This window comes from Ischnura elegans, chromosome 4 (genome assembly GCF_921293095.1).
Source record: "Ischnura elegans chromosome 4, ioIscEleg1.1, whole genome shotgun sequence".
NCBI classification, from domain to species: Eukaryota; Metazoa; Arthropoda; class Insecta; order Odonata; family Coenagrionidae; genus Ischnura; species Ischnura elegans.
The window spans coordinates 3,211,149-3,235,274 of NC_060249.1; the positions used below are offsets into that span (position 1 = coordinate 3,211,149).

General features: G+C 38.8%; 1 protein-coding gene across 1 annotated transcript in view; it reads left to right on the plus strand.

The window, feature by feature from the left end:
- The window catches only part of LOC124156998 (sodium- and chloride-dependent neutral and basic amino acid transporter B(0+)-like), a 125,553-nt gene that overhangs the window by 94,883 nt on the left and 6,544 nt on the right, over positions 1-24,126 (plus strand). The window contains exons 4-10 of the mRNA XM_046531450.1: positions 3,843-4,170; positions 7,974-8,170; positions 8,477-8,657; positions 9,495-9,732; positions 12,514-12,742; positions 16,532-16,641; positions 19,342-19,497. Of these exons, the coding sequence (XP_046387406.1) occupies positions 3,843-4,170; positions 7,974-8,170; positions 8,477-8,657; positions 9,495-9,732; positions 12,514-12,742; positions 16,532-16,641; positions 19,342-19,497 (1,439 nt within the window). The remainder of the gene's footprint in view (positions 1-3,842; positions 4,171-7,973; positions 8,171-8,476; positions 8,658-9,494; positions 9,733-12,513; positions 12,743-16,531; positions 16,642-19,341; positions 19,498-24,126) is intronic.

The window sequence follows — 24,126 nt, forward strand, 5'->3', positions numbered from 1 at the left end:
TCATTTTGTGTTCAACATAGTGAACATAAAATGAACATATAAAAAAATGTTCAATTTGTGTTCACCATGGTGAACATAAAATGAACACAAAGTGAACATAAAATGAACGCATAAAAAAATGTTCATATTGTGTTCACCATGGTGAACATAAAATGAACTCAAAGGGAACACAAAATGAACATAAAGAAAAATGTTCATTTTGTGTTCACTGAGATGAACATAAAAAGAACATAAATTGAACATCAAAAGAACACACCAAGAAATTGGTGAACATAAAAGAACACCAAAAGAACATCAAAAGAACACTTGAACACTGAATGAACATATAAAGAACACCAAAAGAACACAATTTTTTCTACCAGGGTGTAGACTTCGTCGGCTCGGAAAGTCGATGCCGAGAAATGGAAAGGTAGCTGATGTGCATCTGTAATGTTTTATAGTTCATAACAAAGTGAGACTTGCGTATAATATTGGCGAAAGCGTATACTCATGTGAAATGTGTATTCTTTTGGCAGTCCGGTAGAGTCTTATTTCCACCTCGAAGCTGTCGATGATACTTTCAACTTAAAAATAACTTGCCTGGAGGGCGACAGGAAGCTCTGAGGAAGCCAGACTATTAACGTTTCAAATTATTAGCAATAATATAGACGAACTTCCAACACAATCTACCATCTTGTGACTAAAAACCTCGAAGCCACTTCCTATTCTGCAGAAAGAATCGGTCAATCGCACTTCGATCAATATAATAAACACAACGTCTTCAGGTGTTAATAAGTTACTTTTGAAATGAAATACTTCCTAAATTAGCATTAAAATGTGCATGTTTTCCAAACAGAGTCTTTAATACATTTTGGGAGCTTTTCTCACGATATATCTGAAACCTTCTCGAAAGGCGAGCTCATCGTCATTGCGATCGGTTGTCACTTAAAAATTCCGTATCGGAAATCCTAGAGGGATGACTTTCGACGATGACCGTGATCACCTGCACTCTCACTATCACTGGAACCCGTGGTGAAAATATCATCCCAATCCAATATCTATTTGGTTTTAACTGGGGAAATAGCAACATATGTTGCATAGAACTGCACATTCTTTGGGCAACTTTGGGTTTGACTTTCCCTCAAACACACCATTTCCCCTGTGGTGCACATCAGTCCTATCTTTATACGATGGCCTGACAACCTTTAAATGGATCCTTGGTTTATCCTGACAACCAACTAAATGGAAATTGCTGATCCACACATGTCCATTCTTATCTCCATAATTTCCAAATCAAAGGCCGCAGAACATTCCCCTTGTGACTCAACTTTTTTTTGAAAAGCAAGCAACGGCGCAGAATAAAATCAAAGAATGCTGCGATTCATTTTTTGTGACCACCTCTGGATTCCATTCTTTTTCCATCTACAACTTCCTTTATGTTTCGGGGTAAACTATGGGACAAGATAATGTTTAAATATTTTCATTTATTTATAACAAAATATAAGTTCTAAAAATACCCAAAAGCCATTTTATTAATTCGCACTGATGAGTGTAAATTAATGTGGAAGATGAATGCTGTAGACGTTGTAGTTTTCCTTAGGTTGAGTTGCAAAGTTCATGAAATTGACAAAACGGCTAATTTTTCGGTGCGCGGAGTCATTTATTGCACTGACCGTGTCTACATTTTTCAATTTTTTTGTAATAAAATAAATCAGAATTTAGGATAAAATTTCCTTTAAAATGACGTATAGTTCATTTTTATAGCATGTAGTGAAGCCAGGATATAAATTTGCAAAGTACAGCGGCACATCATTTTGACGCCGACAGTAGAAGAAAACGCTGTCTTCTTGGCTGGCACTCGAATGCATGAGGATCAACGTTGCTCTATATTTTCATATTTCCTCCCTTGATTTTAAACATCATGGAATTTTCTATGTCCTTCCGTAACTGAAATTGAACAAGTGCCTTAATAATTTGAGTCCATCGTAACCATCGAGAAACACCTATCTCGATTTTTGTTGTGAAGTTGAGTTTTTATTCTAGGGCGGCCGAATTATCAAAAAATCTCAGTTTCATGTTATTCAGTCAATGAAATATGGAAATATTATTTATATTAAAGTTATCTTCGCTCACATAGCACACGGGTTTATCATTCCGTTTATTATACTCTTATTTTTCCGTAACGCTCATCCCGACAGACGGCATGCATCGAGGCTTTTCTTCTAATTTCCTCCGTGGGAATGCAGACGAAAATTTTTTCTGGGGTGTTATTGCATGCACAGAGGAACAATGCACCACTTGTAATTTTTCCTTATTTCACCCACGTTCTCCTTTAAACGCAACGTGGCTCTTCCAAACCTGCAGTTACTGGGCTTGGATCTTGGACTCGTACTGAACTATGACGTCACAGCCAAAGATTAGTGGGGGCGGTATTTTTTAGCCCGCGAAACTCGGGCGACTTTTGGGAGTCATTTTCTAGGGTATAAACTGAATTTTAAGCGGAAAAAAGTATATTGCGGTACTAAGTGTTTACTGTAGTATATCAGCATACTGTTTATAAAAAGTATGCAATTTCCCTATTGCGTCACTATATGACCGTCAAAGCAATCCGAATTTCACTAAGGAATAAACTATTGGGGATATTTAACCTGCATTCATATTAGGTAGGTACTGATTATGTAATCTATCAAATTCATAAGTTTTCAGTGCTATTTTTCATAATTGTAAATATGTTTTAGGTGATTTAAAAACTTTTGGGCTATGTCGCCGCGTCAATTCTTGAGTGGCCCCAACGTTTCTCGACCGATGCTGGTCGCTTTTTCAAGGGATTATGAAGAGTTGGGAATTTAAAATCTTATGTAGTATATATAGGTATGTGTGTCAGGTGGTGGGGGGAGGGGAGCGGGAGGTTGGAGGAGTGGGTTGCTGCTTGTTTTCTCTCACTATGGGTTGCCAAGTACGCCTAATTTTAATGCCGGTGTCCCTGTTGAAATTACCGTATTCCTCCGAATATAGTCCCCCCCCCCCTAATTTTGAGGCTTGAGTTTCGGGAAAAAATTTAAAGACTGGGTTTGAATATAGTCCCCCCCCTTAACTTTTCTCATGGGCATTTTTGGAAAAAAAGGGGGGACTATATTCAGACATATACAGTATTCTTTCAATCATAATGACAAGCGCCCGAAAAAGTTTTAACGATGTATTAGGTTTATGGATATGGGTATTATTAAGAACAAATGGATCACTTCGCATTTTAGCTGTGGACAGTTTTAAAAACTGATGAAAAGGATGAGAAGTGGAAAACAAAAATGAAGCTTCAGCAGATTAAACTGCAGGTGCCTTCTCTTTCTCTGGTCATCTTGGTGGAAGCTATCATACCTATCAAGCAACAACATTGAATACCAGCTTCTTGTAATTCTGCACAAGTCTGCGGGAAAGTGCTGTGATTGGTCATTGCTGTGAGAGCCAATCAGCTTTGACGAATTTAGTTGCTGGATCCTCACTGCATATCCTTTTCTACTTCGATATCTTTCTTCACCCCTTGTTTAAGCGGACTTTCATGCTACCCATATCCTCATTGTACTCAAGTGTGATCCACGTTAGATATTTCCTCCTTAGATAGCGATACCATATTGAGGATGGCTAGATTGGTTGATTTACCAAAAGTATCATCGCAGAGACAGACAAGTGTATCAGTAAAATTATGTACAGCTGGTCTACTCATTGGTATTCTGATGGAATTTATCCATTGTTGACGGACTGGGTATTATATTTTGCATAAATGGGCCTATAGGCCATGTCTCCTCACTCGCGAAGATATTGGAAACCGAGCACATGTGATGTCAATGTCGTGATCTCCATTTCAGACTGCTTCAGCCAATTGGAAGATTTGAAGTGCATTGATGGAGAGAACACAAGGAGTGGGTGGTATGGATACGACACCACGGACCCCATTTCCGAGGCCCTGGTGCTAGGATGGAACACAAGCGATACTGTGACGCTGGTCGAGAGCCATCCGCTCATGACCTTCTGGAACCAGAGCTGCCATTCCGTCGTTTCTCTGTGCTCATCCAAGGGACTCTTTGCTCTCCCTAACAACAGAACGCACTGCTTCAACTCAACGGCTCCAAACGCAGCAGCCGTCTCCCTCCACAGTCTCTTGGGCAGAGTTCTCAGCTCTGAAGAGTATTACAGGTATGAATTATATTACCCTTCACCTGTGACACCTGGTTCACAATTTTTTTTGTCAAGGCTTTCAGTTATTCAAATATTTATGCCAATACTTATACCCACAAACAATCCATATACCATAGAATGGGGTGACTTTGTGACAAGTTTTGCACATTTTCGCTCATACGCTGATCAATTTTTAACATAAACTGAAATGGATGATATCATATGATAGTTTCAACCTTCATTTTAAAGATAATATCCTCAAAAAATATGTATCTTTAATATGAACAACTATCTAAAGGGAAAAAGTCGTCACTAAGTCACTCAACCAGGTGGGGTGACTTGTGACAAATATTTTTTAGGTTATATAGTACGCTAAAAGAATAATGTCACAATTTTGAGAAATAAAAAACTGTTTTTACTTAATTTACAAGTGTTTTATGCTTTGGCAAAGCTATAGAATTTTTGACATCGATGAATAGGGTGTTTCCTAATTGATATTTTTCACCTCAAAAGACCCTCGCTTCTCTCTCTTCTCTCTTGGGGGCACGGTATCCTGTAAAACCTCTTCTCTATTTTTGTTTAGCTCTTCTATGAAGATCTTACCAACCACTCCTGCTCCTGACGGCAGGCTCTACTCCAAGACGGCCTTCAAAAATCTTCGGAAAGATTTCATTTTTTTTAAGAAGAATAATTCCAGTCTTCCTGCATCCTGACAGGAGATATTTTCACTGTTTTCCTGCAGCTTGTCCATAATAATCTTTAACAGACTAGGCAGTTCGTCTTTTGGAACGGACATACATCGGTTACTGGATGTTGATTGCCACCAATCCGACAAAATTGCATGCCAAATCAATTTTATAACTCTAAATATGGTGACATCTAGTGGTTGCAGTAATTTCTCTAGGCCCTCGCACCCCACTTCTTTTTATACATCTTCATCTTCCTCTCAGTGTTGCAAAGGCAAAAGAAACATGATAAAATTTTCCCTAAAATTATGGCGTGGTGACTTTTTGACAAGATTACGTGTCACAAAGTCACCACACAAAGTGCATGATTCCAGTTTTTGTCTTGTATTTTCAACAAAAATGGCTTGATTTAATTCATATTCTTGAATAATTTGCCCAACATATTCATAAACCAATTTGCATACCTATTTTAGATGTGTCTTTAATAGAAACGTTTTCACAATATAAAGTTTTCCTCCTTTTCCGAAAGAGTAACAAATAGTATTGCTTGACAATGGCATCAGAAAGAACCAGGTGCGCAGCTAGGAATTAAGGCTGGGGGGGGGGGGGGGTTTCAGGCACAACTAATACTTAGGGGTGTGGGGGTATTGCATACCCTTGAGGGTAAGCGGGAGGTGTGGAGGCCTTCCCCCGGAAAAATTTAAGATAAATGGTTCAAAATGGTGATTTTTACGGCCTACTGAGGGATATTTTACTAATCCTTACTCTCTTCTATTAGTATATAATCCAATTAAGTACAATAGATTTAACTCAAAAATTTCTGTGAGCTCTGGGGGGGGTTTTAACCCCGAAAACCCCCTAAAAATCACCTCGCTGGGCCACTGGAAAGAACTGTATGTGCTAAGAAGCTCCATCTGGCTGCCGAAACATGTCGCGGCATGTCTGACAAATGAAATACTGTGCATCTCTTTCATGAGACGAGCAGTTGCGGTGCAAGATAAAAAATACAAAAAATAGACCCCTTGTCACAAAGTCACCCCACTCTATCATCAGCCAGTAACACATCAGCCTGTATCATTCAGCCTCTTGCACCAAATGAATTACAATTTCAAATATTATTAACAGTATTTTTTTTTCTCCTGCGATCCTTGACTAATTTAATATTTTTGTACAGCCCCTAACTAGAGATTTGCATGTGGTTGCATAAACAAGCTCTCTGTGTCCACCTCTTTGAGAGGGTGCAAGAAATAGAGGGTGGATGACCCAAATTTTCCCGACTATATTTCATGAATATTTCTAAAGGTCTCTGACAGCCTCAAAGATGGAATGCTTGGGACCTGAGGCAGCAAATCATGTCACCGCCAAGTAGTCCATAGGCAGAATAGTATTCGTTCTTGGGAAAACCGTGTTGCAAGCTCACCCAGGGCCATGTGTCTTTCAAAGGGGTTGTTTATGGCAGTTAAGGCAGAGAGCTTATCAACGGCTAAAAGTATGAATGCTGGGCAAACTGCCTTGGTCTGCCACCTCCTGAATCTGGTTTCCTCTGAACACACGCACTCAGATGGCCAATGGGGGGAGAGAGATCGGATTTTTCATTAGCTTACAGCCCTCTGCCTCTCTTCTGTTGATCTGACTGTGGATTGTGTACCCTGTTGCGTATGTTGTATGGGATTTTTCTCAAGTTGGAAACTAGTTATATTTTATTAATGGAGAATCCTATGTCTAGAATTTCACAGCTCTCTCTTTAGCCATAAGACACAAAAAAATGGAAGGAAATTTTTGATTTTTTGTAAGAAGAAAATGCACGGTTATTGGCCAGAGCCATTGTGATGTCACTTTTATGAATTGGGAGCGCGGGCACTGGTTTCAGTGTAAGTGTACATTATATGACTTCATCTGTGCATAAATTGTCCTTGTGAAGGATGTAGATTTAAGGATCTATGCCCTTAAAATTTGAGGTAAATCAGAGAAATGCGAGACTTGCAAAATATTCCAAAATCAACCCATAATATTACTTACAGAAAAAACTCTGAATATAGGTGATAAATAAAACATTAACAAGTTTATAATTGAGGCTAAGCCATGCTAAAATAACCATCTATCAATGGTAAGTGAGTTCTAATCATCAAATACTTTCCTAAGGCAAGTTACTATCTTGCATATTTAGTGATGTTGTCATGCTATCTGCAATTTATTGGAAAGTGAATGAGATAATAAATCTGTCATGCTCTTCTTAACATTGATGTTACTCATTTTCATGGGATGAAATATGTAGGCACACAATTAAAATCTTGCCTTAAATGCATAAACACATTCAAAATACCGCTGAGTTCCCAAGTTCATGCATGTCTTACGATGGTGTGACAATTTAGGTACTTGGTTGGTACTTTGGACAACTTACTGTGAGAATGTTGTTTTGCAAGGTCTTGTGTAAACTTCTTTGTAATGAGAAGCTTGTTTTTTTTAACCTTAAGCTGCCATTTATTTAAGTATTTTACCAGTTAATTAAAATTTTAATGCAAATGTCTGAATGATTTGATGAAAGAATTTTGCAAATGTCTCTGCCTATATGCTCTCCCATATTGCATTTCCTCTTCCATTCACAATGAAGCCAACTCCATTTCATTCTATATCTACATATAAATCATAATCTCTTCCTCCCCAACCTACCAACATTCTTCCCTCTTCCAGGATTTTTTTATATTCCCTCCCAGCCTGGAACTGGCTCTATCGGAACCTTCCATCTCCTCTGTATCTCATCTAGAAGCTTTGTCTCCTCTCACTCCCAGTCCAGCACTTTGTCGTTCCTCCTCCTATCATTCCAATTCACCTTCTCCACTCTCCTCCACACCCACATTTCATATACATCCAGTCTTCACATTCTCCTCCTGTCCATGTTTCTGCTTTTTTAATGCACAACACTCCAGATCTGACTCTTTAGTATCCCTCTCCTTAAATTCATGCACAAGCACACTCTCATCGGTTCTTTCTTTCTTGGAGTAAAACAAAATTATGGTGGATAATTAGATGATGCACTTACGCAAATATTGCTGTAACTGGATTGAGACTTGATATTTTCTGATCTACTGATCGTGGTTCTTTCTTTTCTCTCTTCCTCCTTTTTTTTAAATGAAGCCGCTTTGTTTTGGGCGCTGGTTTTGGTGCTGACTGGGAACACTGGGGTGGGATGCAGTGGCGTGTGCTGGTGTGTCTGTTTGCGGCATGGGCGATTGCTGCCATTTGCCTCATCAAAGGCGTTGCGTCTGCAGGGAAAGTGATGTACTTCACGGCCCTCTACCCATATGTGGTCCTCTTTGCGTTGCTTATTCGAGGTTAGTCGCGACTAAGGTACATATCATGGAGAGAGGGTATCTGTCTATTCCTCATCTGTCCATGTCATGTGTTACTGCAATGTAATCATGTTATCCTCATTTGATCTGGCATCAGTGCATGAGGGAGGGTGAGCACTGAATATCTGTTGAGGCCCAGTGGCCAAAGATGATGTGAAGTTTATGTGAGAATCACGGTGAAGACTTTCATTAACAGTAATAGTGCCTTTAAAAACGTTGACTTCACATCAATAATGACATCTTTGCTCTGACTGTTGATTGCATTATGTAATTCCCTAAATTGTCCAGGAGCGACTCTCGAAGGTGCGGCCGATGGCATCTTCTACTACATCAACCCTCAGTGGGAGACTCTGTCCAAGGCCGCTGTTTGGGGAGACGCTGCGTCGCAAGTGTTCTATGCGCTCGGACTCGGCTGTGGCTCCCTCGTGACCCTCTCTTCGTACAGCAACTTCAACAACAACTGCCACAGGTCAGTGAAATTATTATTATGTATTTATTATTTATTTAAGTTATGTATTTATTATATGTGCTAATGTTCTTTTATAAGCATCACAAAGCCAAACGATTGCAAGGGATTGGGTTGGTGTGGTGGCCTCCCACCTCATGGGCCTGGGTTCAAATTCTGGCAGTTGTGAAGATTTTCAAGTTAAACGGTGGCCTTTCATGAAGAGCAGGGTATCTCTCGAGGGCAATGCATGGTTTCTCTCCTCCCTTCCATTCCTCATGCTGCAGAAGACCTAAGCTGTTAATCAGCTCCTCCAAATACCATACCCTGATTACATAAGGAAACATAGAATTTAAAAAATTGTATTAGATATTCTTGTCTGGGTACCTTAACAGGAGCACCAGCAAAAATATTTTCAATTTAGCCATGTATGGGAAACATTACCCACAAAAATGTGGGGAAAGTCTTAACCAATGATGTGGAACCTTAAATATGGTGAGGGTTCAGTTCTTTGTTCTTGGTTATATTGGCTCTGAGCAACTAACCAGAATTGGAACCAGAAAAAGACACTAGAATAGTTTGAGCAAAAACCAGTTTGTTAACTTTGTTAGCATAGTACATATTGTGCAATGAATTAAAATGATGCTTTGTCTATGTAACCAGACCTTTTGAGATAACCTTGTGTATCATTGTACGTCAAAAAAAATTGTTCATGACTCTCAAAAATGAACCAAGGGTAATGAAGCACGTGATCAAAACTGATATCAAAAACCAGTGTGGAGAAATGAACCTGAATCAGAACAGATGAACCATCCGTAAAATCTAATTCTTAAATGACCTATGTATATTTAATTTCTCCAGGGACGCTGTCATCGTGACCATAGTGAACTGTTTAACCTCCATCCTTGCTGGATTTTCAATCTTTGCCATTCTCGGATTCCTTGCCCACCACATGGGCGTTTCTGTTCCCGACGTGGTCCAGTCTGGTCCGGGACTGGCATTTGTGGCATACCCAGAAGCTGTGCTGCACATGCCGCAACCACAGCTGTGGGCGGTCATGTTCTTCTTCATGCTATTCTGCCTCGGACTCGGCAGCCAGGTACTCCTCCATCTTTTCATTAAATCTATCAGGCTGAAGGTATCTCAGCATTTAAGTGTTACTAATTTTCATCCCGATTTCCATTCTCAAAATTTTAAAGTATGCTTTGGGAGTAGAATCTCTGTGCTGTAAAAATCAGATCGATTGTTTAATATATTAGAGGTCACTATATGGGGCACAAAATACAATAACTATCAATTTTTTCTGTTCGTCAAGTCGTGTATGTGATCATATGATATATTGTTCTGAAAATGTCAGCTTGATCTGAAAAAATGTAAATTCAAGGGATTGGCTTTGGGGGAATATTTTAGCCTATTTTAACCCTTTCACTGCTGTGAACGTACGTTAGCACAGCAGACTGCTGAGTTTGTATTTCTTTTTCTCCCTCCCTGCCATGCGCTTTTGCAAAAGCACTTCGAAGGGTCCCTAATCCCTAAGGGACCCTTTCCTACACGAGCTCACCCACGCAGGACCGTCTCATCGACCCTACCAGAATCAATCATTCAATCAATCCGATTGCCAAAAAATGATTGTTTCCATAGCACTCCTGCCAATCAAGCCGTGTTTCCATGATGAAAAATAACGATTTTGTTAACTTTGCCATTTTAGCAAAGGTTGATCCGCAGCCACGTTTATAGCAAAGCTAACAAAATCGTTATTTCTCACCGGAGAAACACGGTTCAAAGACATACTTGATTGCTTGATTGGCAGGAGTGCAATGCAAACAATCAAACAATCATTTTTTGATGATTGGATTGATTGGTTGATTTTCAAATTGTAGTCACAGCGGTCACTTTTCGACCCCCGCTGTTAGGGTCGATGAGATGGTCCTGAGTGGGTGAGCTCGTCGAGGATAGGGTCCCGGATTAGCGACCCTTTGTAGCCATGCCCATTTTTGAAGTACCTGCTCCGTGGGCCCACGAAACGCATTTTAACCTTTTCCAAGCATGTGAGGAGGAGGTTTTTGGAGATTGAACAGCAGCGAAAGGGCTAAATTATTTTGTATTATGTACATTGAAAATTATCCTAGATAATTAATCTGTTATTGTTTGGGTAAAAACTAAAGACACTTATAATCTGGACCTCAATAGGAATATTGAAGATTACTTTGGCTGTGATCTTAAATTTTGAGCACAATGATGATATTACCGATTTTGTTGCTATTTTTGGTCGATCCTTACTGTATAACTCAAGGTTCTGTTTCTCTGGTCCTGCCTGGGCTTGGATGTCATCAGCTAATCTCACCTCATTCTTATTTTGTTCTATTCTATTCTTCTAATCTATTTTATTCTAATCATCAGCACCTCGTTCTTATTTTGTTCCTGTGGATCTTTACTGTTGGCTCTTTCTTTTTGATTTCATTATTTCAGTTTATTTCATTTCTTATTAAAAATATTGAAAATTACAGGAGAGTATCTTGCTCCAGAGTCGTTAATAACTTCAACAACATGTTATATATTTTTGTTCTAAAACCCTTAAAATATGCCTTGGAGTAGAATCCCTACCCTTTTAAAATCAGGTTGATTGTTTAATTAATATATGAGAGGTAACTATATATAATAACTATCAATTTTTTTCAGAACAACAAGTGAGTAAATTTTATCAAAGTACATGCAAGTAAAAGTCAAAGGCCTCCACAGCACAAATTCACTCCATTTTTACGTTGGAGCAACAATTTTGCAGATATAGCGCACATCATATTTTAGAGAGATTTTAGGTCAGCACCACCCAATCCAGTTTGCAGGCAGTAATATTTTTGGAAATGCAAAAATGTTTTAACTCCTTGAAATGTTACTTTAGTTAGTTTGTTTTCTTGTTTCCAGAGATGGGCAGTATCGAAAATACTTGTATTTGAAATACTTATTTTCGATACATTTGTAGTTTGTAATTTGTATCGTAAATACATTTTCTGAGAGTATTTTGTATTATGTAATGAAAATGCATCTAAAGAGTAATTTGTATTTTTAAAATACATTCAAAATCAAAATACATATAATTTTTTTGTGTGTAATTTGTAAGAGTGCGCGACGATATGGCAGGGATACCGAATTGGTATTAGCCTGCCATCTATGGGACAATAAATTGCCCCTTAATTTACTTCTGTATAAACCTTTTCAGATGACCCGGGGCATTCCTCATTCAATGTTTTAAATAGGAATGAAATTGAAGTATTGCAATGTCTAGGTGACAAATCGAAATGTCTGTCAACGTTAAGTGCATATCCGGCTGTAAAAAAGTTGTTTGTACATTATAACTCTGGCCTCACATCCAGTGCTCCTGTGGAAAGGTTATTTTCTTTTGCAGGATTTATTCACAATTGCAAAAGAAGTAATTTAGCAGTCTCTATGTTTGAAACATTTACATTGCTTTCGAAGGGAAAGGAGCATTAATTGAAGGAGTAAGTGAGACAAGTGAAATAAACAAATTATTACCATATATTCCCCATATTATTTAAGAGATTTTGCCCTGGATAATGGTCTGATTGCCAGTTACTTATAAATAAGTTGTAAGAATGTTTGAGCCTCTCATTCTAAAAATAGTTCATATTTGAATTGATTTTAATTTTTATTAGATAAGAACTTCTGTGAAGGTATGTAGGTATTTTGTATTTTAAGAATGCATTTTGAAATTACATTTGTATTTAGTATCGAAAATACAATTTTTAGAAGTATGTAATTTGTATTTTGTATTTGAAACACAGATTTTAAAAGTAATTTGTATTTTGTATCTAAAATACATTTGATGTGTATTTTGCCCATCTCTGCTTGTTTCTCACTTAAGATTGCTGGTTTGGAGTCGATTACGACGGCAATAATGGACAAGTGGCCATCGTTACGTGCGCACAAAGCGTGGGTGGGTATTGGAACGTGTGCGTGCTGCTTTGTTGCGGGCATTCCCATGTGCTTTGAGGGCGGCGTTTACCTCTTCACTCTGCTCGACTGGAACTCTGCCGCATGGTCTATCCTCATCATTGGAATTGCAGAGACGGTCCTTGTTGGATGGGTCTACGGTATGTCTCTTAAAATATGTATGCTCTTGCCTACTCTTTTCTTTATCTTCCATCAGGTGGCTTGCCTGATCACTACATAGGCATTTGTTTTTCATAAAATCATGTTTTCCTATCTCGAAATGGCCAAATTGAAGTTTATATTCATGTGCTAAAATTTGATTACTTACTAATAAAAATGGGACCCGTGCCTCAAGCAGAGTCCTGCTAAACAGCTGCCTTGCTCAGACAAAGTTGATTTGCTGCCACTGAGTCATTTCCAATTCCACATTTTTGGTGGAGAAATAGTCAAAGAGTCTGCATTCTCGCAGGGTAATGGAAAAGCTGTGGCTGAGTGTGGATACCGCTAGCTGAGTGAAAGTTGGGGAGTTTGGGAGATGGCACTTTGCATACCCAAAGGCCCTTAGTTCTTACCAGTCCACAAAATTGGATTTTATGGGGCTGAAAGAAACCTATCCCAATAAAAAAGATGAGGAGGAAGGCCTCCAGGGCCAATATTTTGTTTGTTTTGATGTATCTCAAAGTGCTAATGAGAGATGGTCCCCTGCAATCTGATCCACCCCCTTATCACACTGCTCCACGCTCTGACATATTGCCTAGGTGCCAATTGCTTATCCCAGTGAGAAATGGATCATCGAATCTACCTCGAATCTTCGTCGATTTAACGTCAATAGATCGTTATGTGGTCGATGCTGATTTTATTTGTTCGATCGACAATCGACGATCAACGTGTTATTCTGATAAGTAGGTAAGTTGATTGGTGGAGGGGGGGCATAGTGGTGTAGTGTTGAAGTCTTAAAATTAACTGTGAGACACTATAAAGCATATCAGAAACGAATAAGAAAGTTAAAATTAAATACATGATTATTTTATTAATGTATGTATAAATCATTAGCTCTAATCCCAGAGAACAATCGTTGATTCATTTTCATTCAGTAACTTGACAGGAAGTGCATTCAAGCTTGAAGGCAGTTGCTTAGAAGAAAGAGTCGGAAAGCCAGTTGAAACATGCGTTGGTTGTCGTTGGTGCTGTGTGAGCACATTGTGTTGTGCAGACTTCCATGCTTACACATTTGCCTCAGATACACCGGACCTTGTACTTGTGTCACAGTTCTTAGTATTTCCTGCGTGTTGTGTGAAATTATGCATCAACTTGGCCTTGTTATTACATGTAATTCATTTTGATACCTTATTTGCACTCGCGCCACGGATGTCAACATGATCTCTCATTTTTTCTTAAGGGTGTCTGCTAAAATGGAAGATAAATATGCTGGACTTGAGATTACAATTTGTGAACATAAAATTAGCACCGCCTAATTATTTCAGCCTTCATTTGTTTACACATTGCATGGTCGATTGAAATCCGTCGTTGTGTCTGCAATAGATGATCATTATTAGTCAAAAAGATTGTTATTTCCGTAATTGTTATCAGACCTCATTTTCTGTTGCATAATAATATGTAAACCGAAATTCCCAATGTAAGAAATTGCAGTTAAGTATTCGATATGACGATGATGACATCGATATTGCAAACACGTCATTTTCGGACCATCAATCGATGTGTTCCCATCGACGTTATATCGAAGACTACTTTGACATTGAATCGACAATGATACGATAACTCATTTCACACTGGGTATGCTGCTAGATGCACTTAGCCTCCACCTCCTCCCCTCTCCATGCAGACTGAATGTTCCTTGTGGTCCCAGTGTTGGGTCCTCGGTTAGTTAGGGCCCTTGAAGCATGGGCTCCCAATATTTTTTTAAATAAAAAATTTAGTGTGTGAATGTGAACTTCATTTTGGTAATTTTGAGACAAGGAAAACATGACATATCCAAAATCTGAAAAATTATCGCTGTCCTGCTACCCACTCTGTCAGCTGACAAATAGGAATTAAGCATTCCTCTCCCATAAAGGCAACTAGTGTGGGGTCATCATGCAGTCCCTCATCAAGCAGCCACCAATAGGGTGGTTCCTTGGATTTCCAGATGTCTAGAAATATCTCTGGGAGCTATGAATGTGGATAGGCAACATATTTTTCAACCAATCAAGTACAGAAAACATATGTACGAGTGTAGTACAGGTTACTGCAGGAAAAATGTGCAAGTACATTTGATCATCTCTTCTTCCTTGCTCTAGCAGGCCCTCATTACCTTCATGGCCAAAACTATTTCTTTCGTCTCGTCTTGCCCACACTAGTCCCTCCCTTGCATATTAGTGGTTGCATTACATTCCCTCATGGCACAAAGTAATAATTATTCCTTCCATTATCCTCTCTAAGCACTCTGGGAACTGGATGCAGGAAACAAAATGCATAAAAGAGTTGATTTAAAGTGGGTGAATATCAATCTATTTTATTGGTACATGTGTAGGAGGCACCCCCTGCCACGAGGGCTAGTCAGACGTAGAGTTAAGTGATCCCCTTAGCGCTGCTTATGGTGAGGAAAAGTGCCCAAGTGCAAGATGTCCAGGGAGCAATAAACATTTTGGGTAAATACCACAGTCAGCGTACAAAATGTATAAAAACATTCCCACACTCTGAGTGTTAAGGCATTCAGTACAGAGCACGTCAACTGACGCACTCTGCCGGTCAGACTTTCTCCGCCTCCGTACGTACGTGACTAATATCCACTTCCGAGTCTTCCGATGATTGTGTGCATGACCTTATGACCTTCTCTCTTTCGATCCGTGTGTGCCAATAGTAATTAGCACTGTTTGAACAAAAGTTATGGCATGAAAACCTTTCTCTACTTTTCTTTCTTATTTTATTGGCGGATTCTGACGACTTTAATGAAAATCGGCCCCGCATTGAATGTGTTAATGGGTTACTGTAAATACGTAATGGCTCTGGAGGTAACACCTGATGAGTCTTATATTTGCAAATGTAATACAGTTGTAATACAAAAGAAATAAAATTTGTTATGCATTCATAATTCAGCTTTGTATTTCAATCATAATACAATAGGGTAGTTTCCTTCATCAAAGAAAACTAAAGGCATTGATTGTGATTCGTTACCCACCATTAGTGTATTCACAATATACAAATCATTTAGTTATAGATATACCAGTTTAGACGAATGGCAATGGTCAATTTTAACCTCATTTGAAAAAGGCCAGATTGGCGCCAATGCGATGCCACTCCACGTGACGTCACAGGGACCTAGTTTCTATACGAGTAGACAGGAGTTTTACATCGTCTGAGATTACCAATGCATGCATGAGGCACAGAGTTCAGGGATATATGTCTTAATAATCACCTTTTAAAATTGCCTATGGTCAGAAAGTTTCCTTCCCTTGATAAGGTATTAGAAATCCTTATTTAAGCCAAGCGCTTCTTGCTATCAGGGTACTCTGCTACCTGCTAGCAGCCTGCATCGCAGTGGTGCGCATACCCTCACCCCAAGGTCACCTCACTTTTGGCAGCAGGAACCAGAACGACGTCACATGGGGTTTTCCCAGCATTCACACTTAGTCGTCGCGTTTTTGCGCGCTTGAAAATTTTCATTTTTCATTTAATCGTGAAAAATAGATATCGTCATTTAAGAAACTAAAAGTGTGAAATGCATTCTCCATGAGTAATAATCTTTCGATTTAGGTAATAAAAAAATGATAGGAAACCACCCTATTGTTTTAAAGGACATTTGACTCTGTATTACATCTGTATTACAATTGTGATACAACACAATGCATTTTGTAAAATCTTTGTAATGCTATTATTAAAAATGTATTACCATTATCGTGCTGACTGGGATAGATACATTGATGATCATTCTTAATTTATTCCTTGTACAGGACCAAACTGCTTCTTGCATAACATATCAGAAATGGGGATGAATCTACCCACGGCTGTGAAATGGTACTGGAAGAGCTGTTGGGTTGTCATGTCTCCTCTCTTACTTCTGGTGAGTGTGTTACATAATTTTATCTCAGATTTAGCCTTCAGATCCTGTGCATTTTAGTATGAAGTATCAAATTTTAAAAAGTGTGTGTATTAGAGGTTCATTGCTGCTTTTTTTTGTGAATGGTAATTGTGGAAAAGCATGACTCTGTCAAAGTAAATCTTGGGTCTGACAAAATAGCCCAAAAATAAAAAAAAATTACTGAGGGGGGAATGTTTTTGACAGAGCGTACCAACATTTGATTTTAAGGGAGACAGTGTTATTGTGCTTGGATTGAGTAGCAACAATATTGAGGCATTAAATCACAACAAGGTACAAGTATACAGTGGAGCCTGTTAATTTATAATTAAGTTGAGTGGACTAGAAGATTACTTCGTTATAACTTAACTTTTTATATGTAGGCCCACACATTGTGATCTTTGCATTGAACCTCAAGCCAAGAGAAAAATTCAAAATCAAAGCGCGTATGGAAACAGTTGAATTCCAATATCATGTCTGGTACTCAAGCAAGGGTGTACCCAGGATCATAACTGGGGGGGGATGGGCAAGCCAGGTTTTGGGAGGGGGGGACAAGCCAAGTTGTGACATTTTAGCATGGAAAAGGTGAATGAAACCAACATTTAAGAAAGTTATAAAGGTACTTTATTAGTTTATGAGATTATTTTCTTGAAAAAATAGTTTTGTTTTAGTTGCATATCTTATACTAATACAGCAAACTCTCGATTATCCACCTGCGGTTTATCCGTGTTGTGGATTACCCTTGCACGAGTTCACATTACTTTCTCTGCGATCTTTTTAAAAAAATAAAGCCTTGTAAAACTATAAAGCTTTGCATCAATCAAGTACAGCTTGATTGATGCAAAGCTTTGTTCCTGGACGTTTTTTACTCAAATGCTGTCAGATATGCATTGCGTTTGGTCTAATTCTTTTTTGAACATCTTGCATGTCATACAATTGCTGAAAGCTATTGAGATATCTTTGAGCTCAGTAGGTGACTAGCATTTGGCCTCCAGAAACTGGGAGAATTGAACCTGGTAGACTGAAAAAGGTCAGTTGGTGAGATGAGGTAGGGATGAAATTCCTATAGGGATGCCAAAGGAAAAAGAGTAGCTACCAAATAAGCGTGTGTAAGAGCCGCTCACGTGTAAGAGACGCACCTCTATTTTGAGCATCGAAGCGAAAGAAAAAACATTTTGCAGCATTTTTTTAATCCTATCGTGCGGTGTTGCAGATGTATGCCTGGACTTTTGACAGTTAGGTATCCCCACTGTAACTTGATACGTATTTTCCTTTGAGGCAAGTGATTTATGGTCTGTGGAAAGGAAAAAAAAATGGCAGATGCATTGGATGATTGAGGGCCGAGTGTGGTTCCGTGAAATCTATGATGTGGTTATAATCCTATGGCACTGAGATTCCCCCGATTGATGTTCCATCTCTTGGGAAGGTTGTGTTTTGCCTTAAAATTTTCCACGGCTGCAATTCTATTGCAATACTCCTGTGAGAGCTTTTAAACAAAATTGTTTGTGAGTACGACAAGCATTGTAGAGCAACGGCATATGCAAAGAGAGGATTGGAACTCTTTCTACTCCCTCTTATGGGACATTGCATTCACGAAAGCATTGATTTAAAATTTCGAATTCAGATTCAATTTCTTCGATGAATTTGGATCCAGGGTATTAAGTGAAGGGCATTATCTTTAGATATTTGGATCCGAGATATCTGATTCGACCGTCCCTTGTAAGCATCATTAAGTTAAGACTACAAGTGAATACCTACATATCTGCAAGCGCCATGCACATGGTGTAAATTTAACTGAAAAAATGCCATGTGAATTTTTAGTATTCAAAGAGGAAATTTTGATCTGTCAAAAGTCCATGCATACATTTGCAACACCACACGATATGATTAAAAAAATGCTGCAAAATATTTTTTCTTTCGCTTTTGATGCTCAAAATATAGGTGCGTATCTTACACGTGTGCGGCTCTAACATGCACTTATTTGGTACTCTTTTTCCTTTAGCATCATTTACTTAATTCTTTTCTGGTCTGGAGCATGATCATATGCGGAACACCCAAAAACTCTTAAATGTTTAAAAAATGAAATTTTTTATTATTGTTTATTAGTAATGTTTTGCCACATTTATTGCAAACCTTAAATTAAAGAAAGAATTAAATAAAAGAAGATAATTTATTTTAAAATTAGAATATGTAAAACATCAATTTCATCATGTTAAAAAATGAAAAGCCAATCTAATGTGCACTTGAAAGTAAACATATTCATACATTCTTCTTAATGCTGTTCTCAGGGAGTCATCAGTATTATACATATTTTAATGTTTAATTTTATTGATAATTTTTCGTCAAAATAGTATCAAAGAATTAAAGCAACCTAATGTTCAAACCTTTATGTAAGACCCAACCATAGTCAACGGCTATACATGTTAAGAATCACGGATGATCTGTGCAGTGTATTTGAAATTCAAATAATTAATAACTTTGTGTCATCAAATATTGAATTGTGTAAAAATCTCATTATTCGAGGTGTTAGAAGATTCGACTATTTGAACGTATCCTCCCCACTTCAAACTTATGATCGACAAACTCACAACTATTATCAGATCTGATGACCTTGGCTAGTCCACAGTTGATTCATTAAAATAGTGTCTAGCTTCTGTTAAACTTAATCTTCCTCATATATTCCAGGGTATCCTAATCTTCAGTCTTTACGAGTTCACACCTGCATATTACGGCACCTACTTCTTCCCTGAGTGGGTCAATGGAATTGGATGGCTGCTTGGAGCAGTCTCTGTCATACCACTGCCAGTATTAGCTCTTTACAGGATATACAAGCGACAAGAGGTAAGTTTTGCATTTTTCTCCTGGTAACACTAGTCTATACTCTCAGGACATACATATTGAGGTCCTCTATGCTCTGATTTGTCAGTAGCTCTCGGAGTGGTGAGTATGTATACCTCCATTATTATACTTTGATGTAATGTGCTTTAATTGATTTATAATATGCCATGGCATTTGTTCAGCATCTAATAATAAATTTAAGAGTCAATATTTTTAAGCAAATACTCGATGCAGATGGTTCACACTCTCTTTAATTATGTAGTCTTGTGTTTATATCCTCCTATGGCTGCTGAAAAATTGCTGATCCACATGAGATCTTAAAAATTAAAAGAGGATAACTGCAAACGTTGTGCCAAAAAAGTCCTAGCCAGCCACCAGAGGCACAGGGCTTGGTGACCTGCAAGACTTTGGCAAAAATTACAGGGGATGATGCGAGTGTACATCCATAGTAAGACTTTGGTCAGGGAGTAAAGTGGCTCATGGTAATAAGGAAATTTAAGAAGGCAAAGTCGATTCAAGTGATTATCTGCTCCAATTATTGTGAAACCTGGTTCGCAATGGGGAACTTGCATGGGTTGTCAATTGTTTTAAAAACTATATTGAACAGGTAAAATGGATACATTAGCTAGCAAAAATACCTTAAGTTTCTCCATTCATCATCAAAAGGAATAAAAAAATTGACATTAAAATCGAGAAAAATTTCTCTGAGTCGACCACTGTGAAAAGACACTCGAGCTCTGCTGAAGCAATGCGTGATATAATATGTGCCTAAACTGCCGTCGGGAGTCTGGAAATACGCTGAACGCATTCTGTAAACATTGTTTTGAGGGAGGATTTAGCCGCTCATCGTCACTTGCGTATGTGCTGCCATTGTAAGGTATGTTTTCCTATTGGAATTGTGCCACGTGTTACTTGGGATATTAAAAATGCGACATCGGTATGATGAAGTACAAGTGTTTTACCTCGTATGTTTCAGTTATCAGAAAAATGGATGATAACGTTGCCACTTGTTCGAGTAGTACACCTGAAATTGATGCCATGACCCTCACGGAATATGTTATGACAAATTATTGCTATACGTTCAGCTGGCGGAAAATTTACATATAAAAGAAACTTGTAATATTGGAGGATAATGATCGTAAGCTTATGAGCTGTGGTCTTGAATTTGGCATTGCCGCATTAGTGGAGAAGGTAGTCCTATCCATCCTACCTTGGTCCGATTCCCTTCCTGCTAAAAATGCTGAATATTACCTAGCTGGAGAGCCTTAATCACAGATAAAAACACTCCAGTGAAAAACAAATAATCTGTCGCTTTGCATTCTTTTCAAGTAAGTAGCGAGGTTTGGAAAGCTAATTCCTGTTCAGAGAGCACAAGAAAAAGACTTTATTTAATAATGAAAAATAGCTTTCAGGCAATTCTGTATCTTTGAAAAGCAATGGGCTATAAATGAAAGTGAAAATGAAAAAACTTTGTGAATGTCCACAGTATTTATTCAATGCGTTTCAGCGACTCATCGCCATCATCAGGTGCAAATGCATGGTTTACGTCAAGAAGTCTTATATTTGTACATGCGGAAAGGAGGGGGTATGGTTATGAGTTGGTGGAAGTGGGAGAGGGAGGTAAAGGATGGGGGAATGGAGTGGGGAGGCGGTTGGGATACGTAAGGAATTGGCACAACTGGTGCGGTGAACGGGATGGATGGCTTTCTGTCCTGGCTCCGCTTGCGGTTGATGGTGTCCGTCTTCTTCTGGGTGATGATGCTGGAATGTTGTCTGATGCTGTCATCAAGCGTAGAAAATTTCACTGGATGTAGACTGGTGGCCAATTCTGAGTGTAGGACGTACAGGTAATGAGATAAAGCGTCTCGTCTCCTGTACCAGATCTTCAACTCCTGCTGGATCCATACTTTCTTGGCTACTTTCACAGCTTGCTTAGCCGCAGGTGACTACAAGCGACATCTAATGTTGACATATCTGGGTGCAACTCCAAAGGATAGGCATTGGGTGCTGAAATAAATATTCAATCCCGCTATCCGGAACTTGACGAACAACTTGAAAAATAACTTTGCCTGGTGTGCCGTATTGGCGTTACAGATGTATTCAGCGGTGTCTGGCGAGACGTTGTGGAACGTATTGCAGTTATAAATGAAAGTGAAAAAACTTTGTGAATGTCCACAGTATTTATTCAAGTACGATGCGTTTCAGCGAATCATCGCTATCATCAGGTACAAATGCATGGTTTACGTCAAGATTTTTCAAGATTAAAATGATTTAAATTTTACCTGGTGAATAATACGTGTTGATGAATTCCTCTTGGTTTCTCAACCAGGTAAATTCAGTCGTATTGGCTGTCATTTTGGAAGACGACTTTCCTTCCAAAATTATGCACCTCACTACATCTCATGTACTTGCAATTGAGTTTGTGAGCTTGAGTTTTAGATTGCTCATCACCCTAGGATGGGAACTGAAATATATTTATGTTCATGTGCATGTTTATTTATACAATAATAAAATATGAAGTTATTTGTAGAAGTAAATAGCTTTATGATATATGTATAACATGCAAAAAGGAACAAAATTTATGTTGAATCAAAACAAAAGATACCTAGTGCTGAAATAACATAGGGTAAAACTATTTCTGTAATTATGCAACAAAAATTAACTTACCAAAGCAGATATTCATCTCAGTTGACTTTGCCTTCTTAAATTTTCTCATCACCATGAGCCACTTTACTCCCAAACCAAAGTCTCATTATTAGAGGTCCGTGAATTTCGCGAGACGCGATATCGCGAAATAACGCGAAATAACACGAAATAACGCGAAATCTGTTATTTAAAACGAAATTTCGCGTTATTTGCTATTTAAGGTGGATTAGCGAAAAAATCATATGTAATGAGTCGTAATCTATTAAAACATAAGCCTTCATTGTTTAACGCTGCCGACGTTCATTTGCTCTATCTCATTACGATTCCAAGGTCAATAGGCTCGTTTAGTCTCGCGCATCCGCGTAATATGTGGTGATTTATCCGCCAGAATTTGCCGTTCAATTTATCACTGCCTCTTTCTTACCTGAAGAATTAGATATTATGAATTAAAAATGCGCGGAAAGAAATTTAGCGCGGCCGCGGAGGAGCGGAAATACAAGCTCACACGCCCGATACGCGTCAATGCCGAGCAGTAATTCCGGCGACTCACCCCGGCGCATTAGACTGCGTTATTGGATAACTTGTTGCAGGAATACCTTGAGTATGGGTCTAATCTAACAATTTCGTTGACTTAAACACGGCCGCTGGCTGGGACCGGGCCGCCGTTCACGGCCCACAGCGTGGCATAGTCGTCTCGTCTGAAAGCGGCCTGAATTTCACGGCGTCGTGACGCGAGCGGCGGCCGGCGAAAAGTCGTTTCGTCAGAAAGTGGCCTCAATGTAGCACTGCCTGTATTTCGCGCCGTACACGGCGCACCGCCGGTCCGGATTGAAATGGACGCCGTGGTGACCATGGCGTCCGTCAACGGCACCGTGCGTTAACTGCGCGGTTCGATTCGTTTTAAGACATCCATATAGACACGTAAGGTTATTTGAAAGCACGAAGCGCTAGCAGTTTTGGGAAGGAAGGAACAGAAAGGATAGGAGGAGAGGGGATTCTCCTTATTTGCAGACGGATCGTCGAATATTCAGCTCTCCACTGAGCTACAATGCAAAAAAATCATTTCGACATTGGCCAAATCTAATACTTAATTCTTCAGGTGAGAAAGCGTCTCATTCTAGATGCTTCAGGATCGATAAATGGGAAATAATTTTTCAAGTTTCTTTGAATCCGATTATGTTTTGTTATGTGCGCTTCTTTCTCTGCCTTTCCTGACTGATAGGCAACAGCTGTAATCAAAACTAAGCGACTTTGTTGTATCTAGCTGCTGTCCCATCTTCCCTCAACACCTGGGTGAGGGGTATCGAAAGGGAACCCACGACATGAAACATTTCAGACAATTTGTAAGTCATACAGTACTGCAGCTACCCAGCACTCAGTTTGAAAACACCACCGTGATAGGTTGTGTTTTGGGGTTAGACTGTTTTTTTTTATCGTAGTTCCAGCTTTCAATATTGAACGAAGGATAGGAATTTTAAAATGCCAAAAGCTAGTGATACTCTTCACTCCAGGGTAAGTGAATTTAGTTGAGAAGGATGTTATGTGAAAGACAGAGTATTACTGTGCAAAGTTTGTGATAAAAGATTTTAATTCAAAAGATGTGACACTTTGTTAAAGCACATCAGTAGCGATACTCATAAACGTGTGAAAGAAAGGGGACCCACAAAACGACAGCTATCATTTGAACACACAGTCACTCAGTCAAAGAAAGCAAAGGAGGAGCTTGTTGTTGCTACTACAGAAGCATTTTTAAAGGCTTTATTTAGTGTAGAGAAACTTGACAATGCAAAAATCCCGGAATGGCTCTCGAAGTATACACATATAAGGTAGTGGGGATTTTGCCGTTTGCTGATTGTATTAGCTAAGACTACATACTTGAACCATTCATATACCTTGAACCAATATAAATTGAACCACTTCTTTCATGTTGTTTTATCAGAAATTTTGTGCTATCGAAATTGTGTTAAATGTTAAGTAAAATGCTTA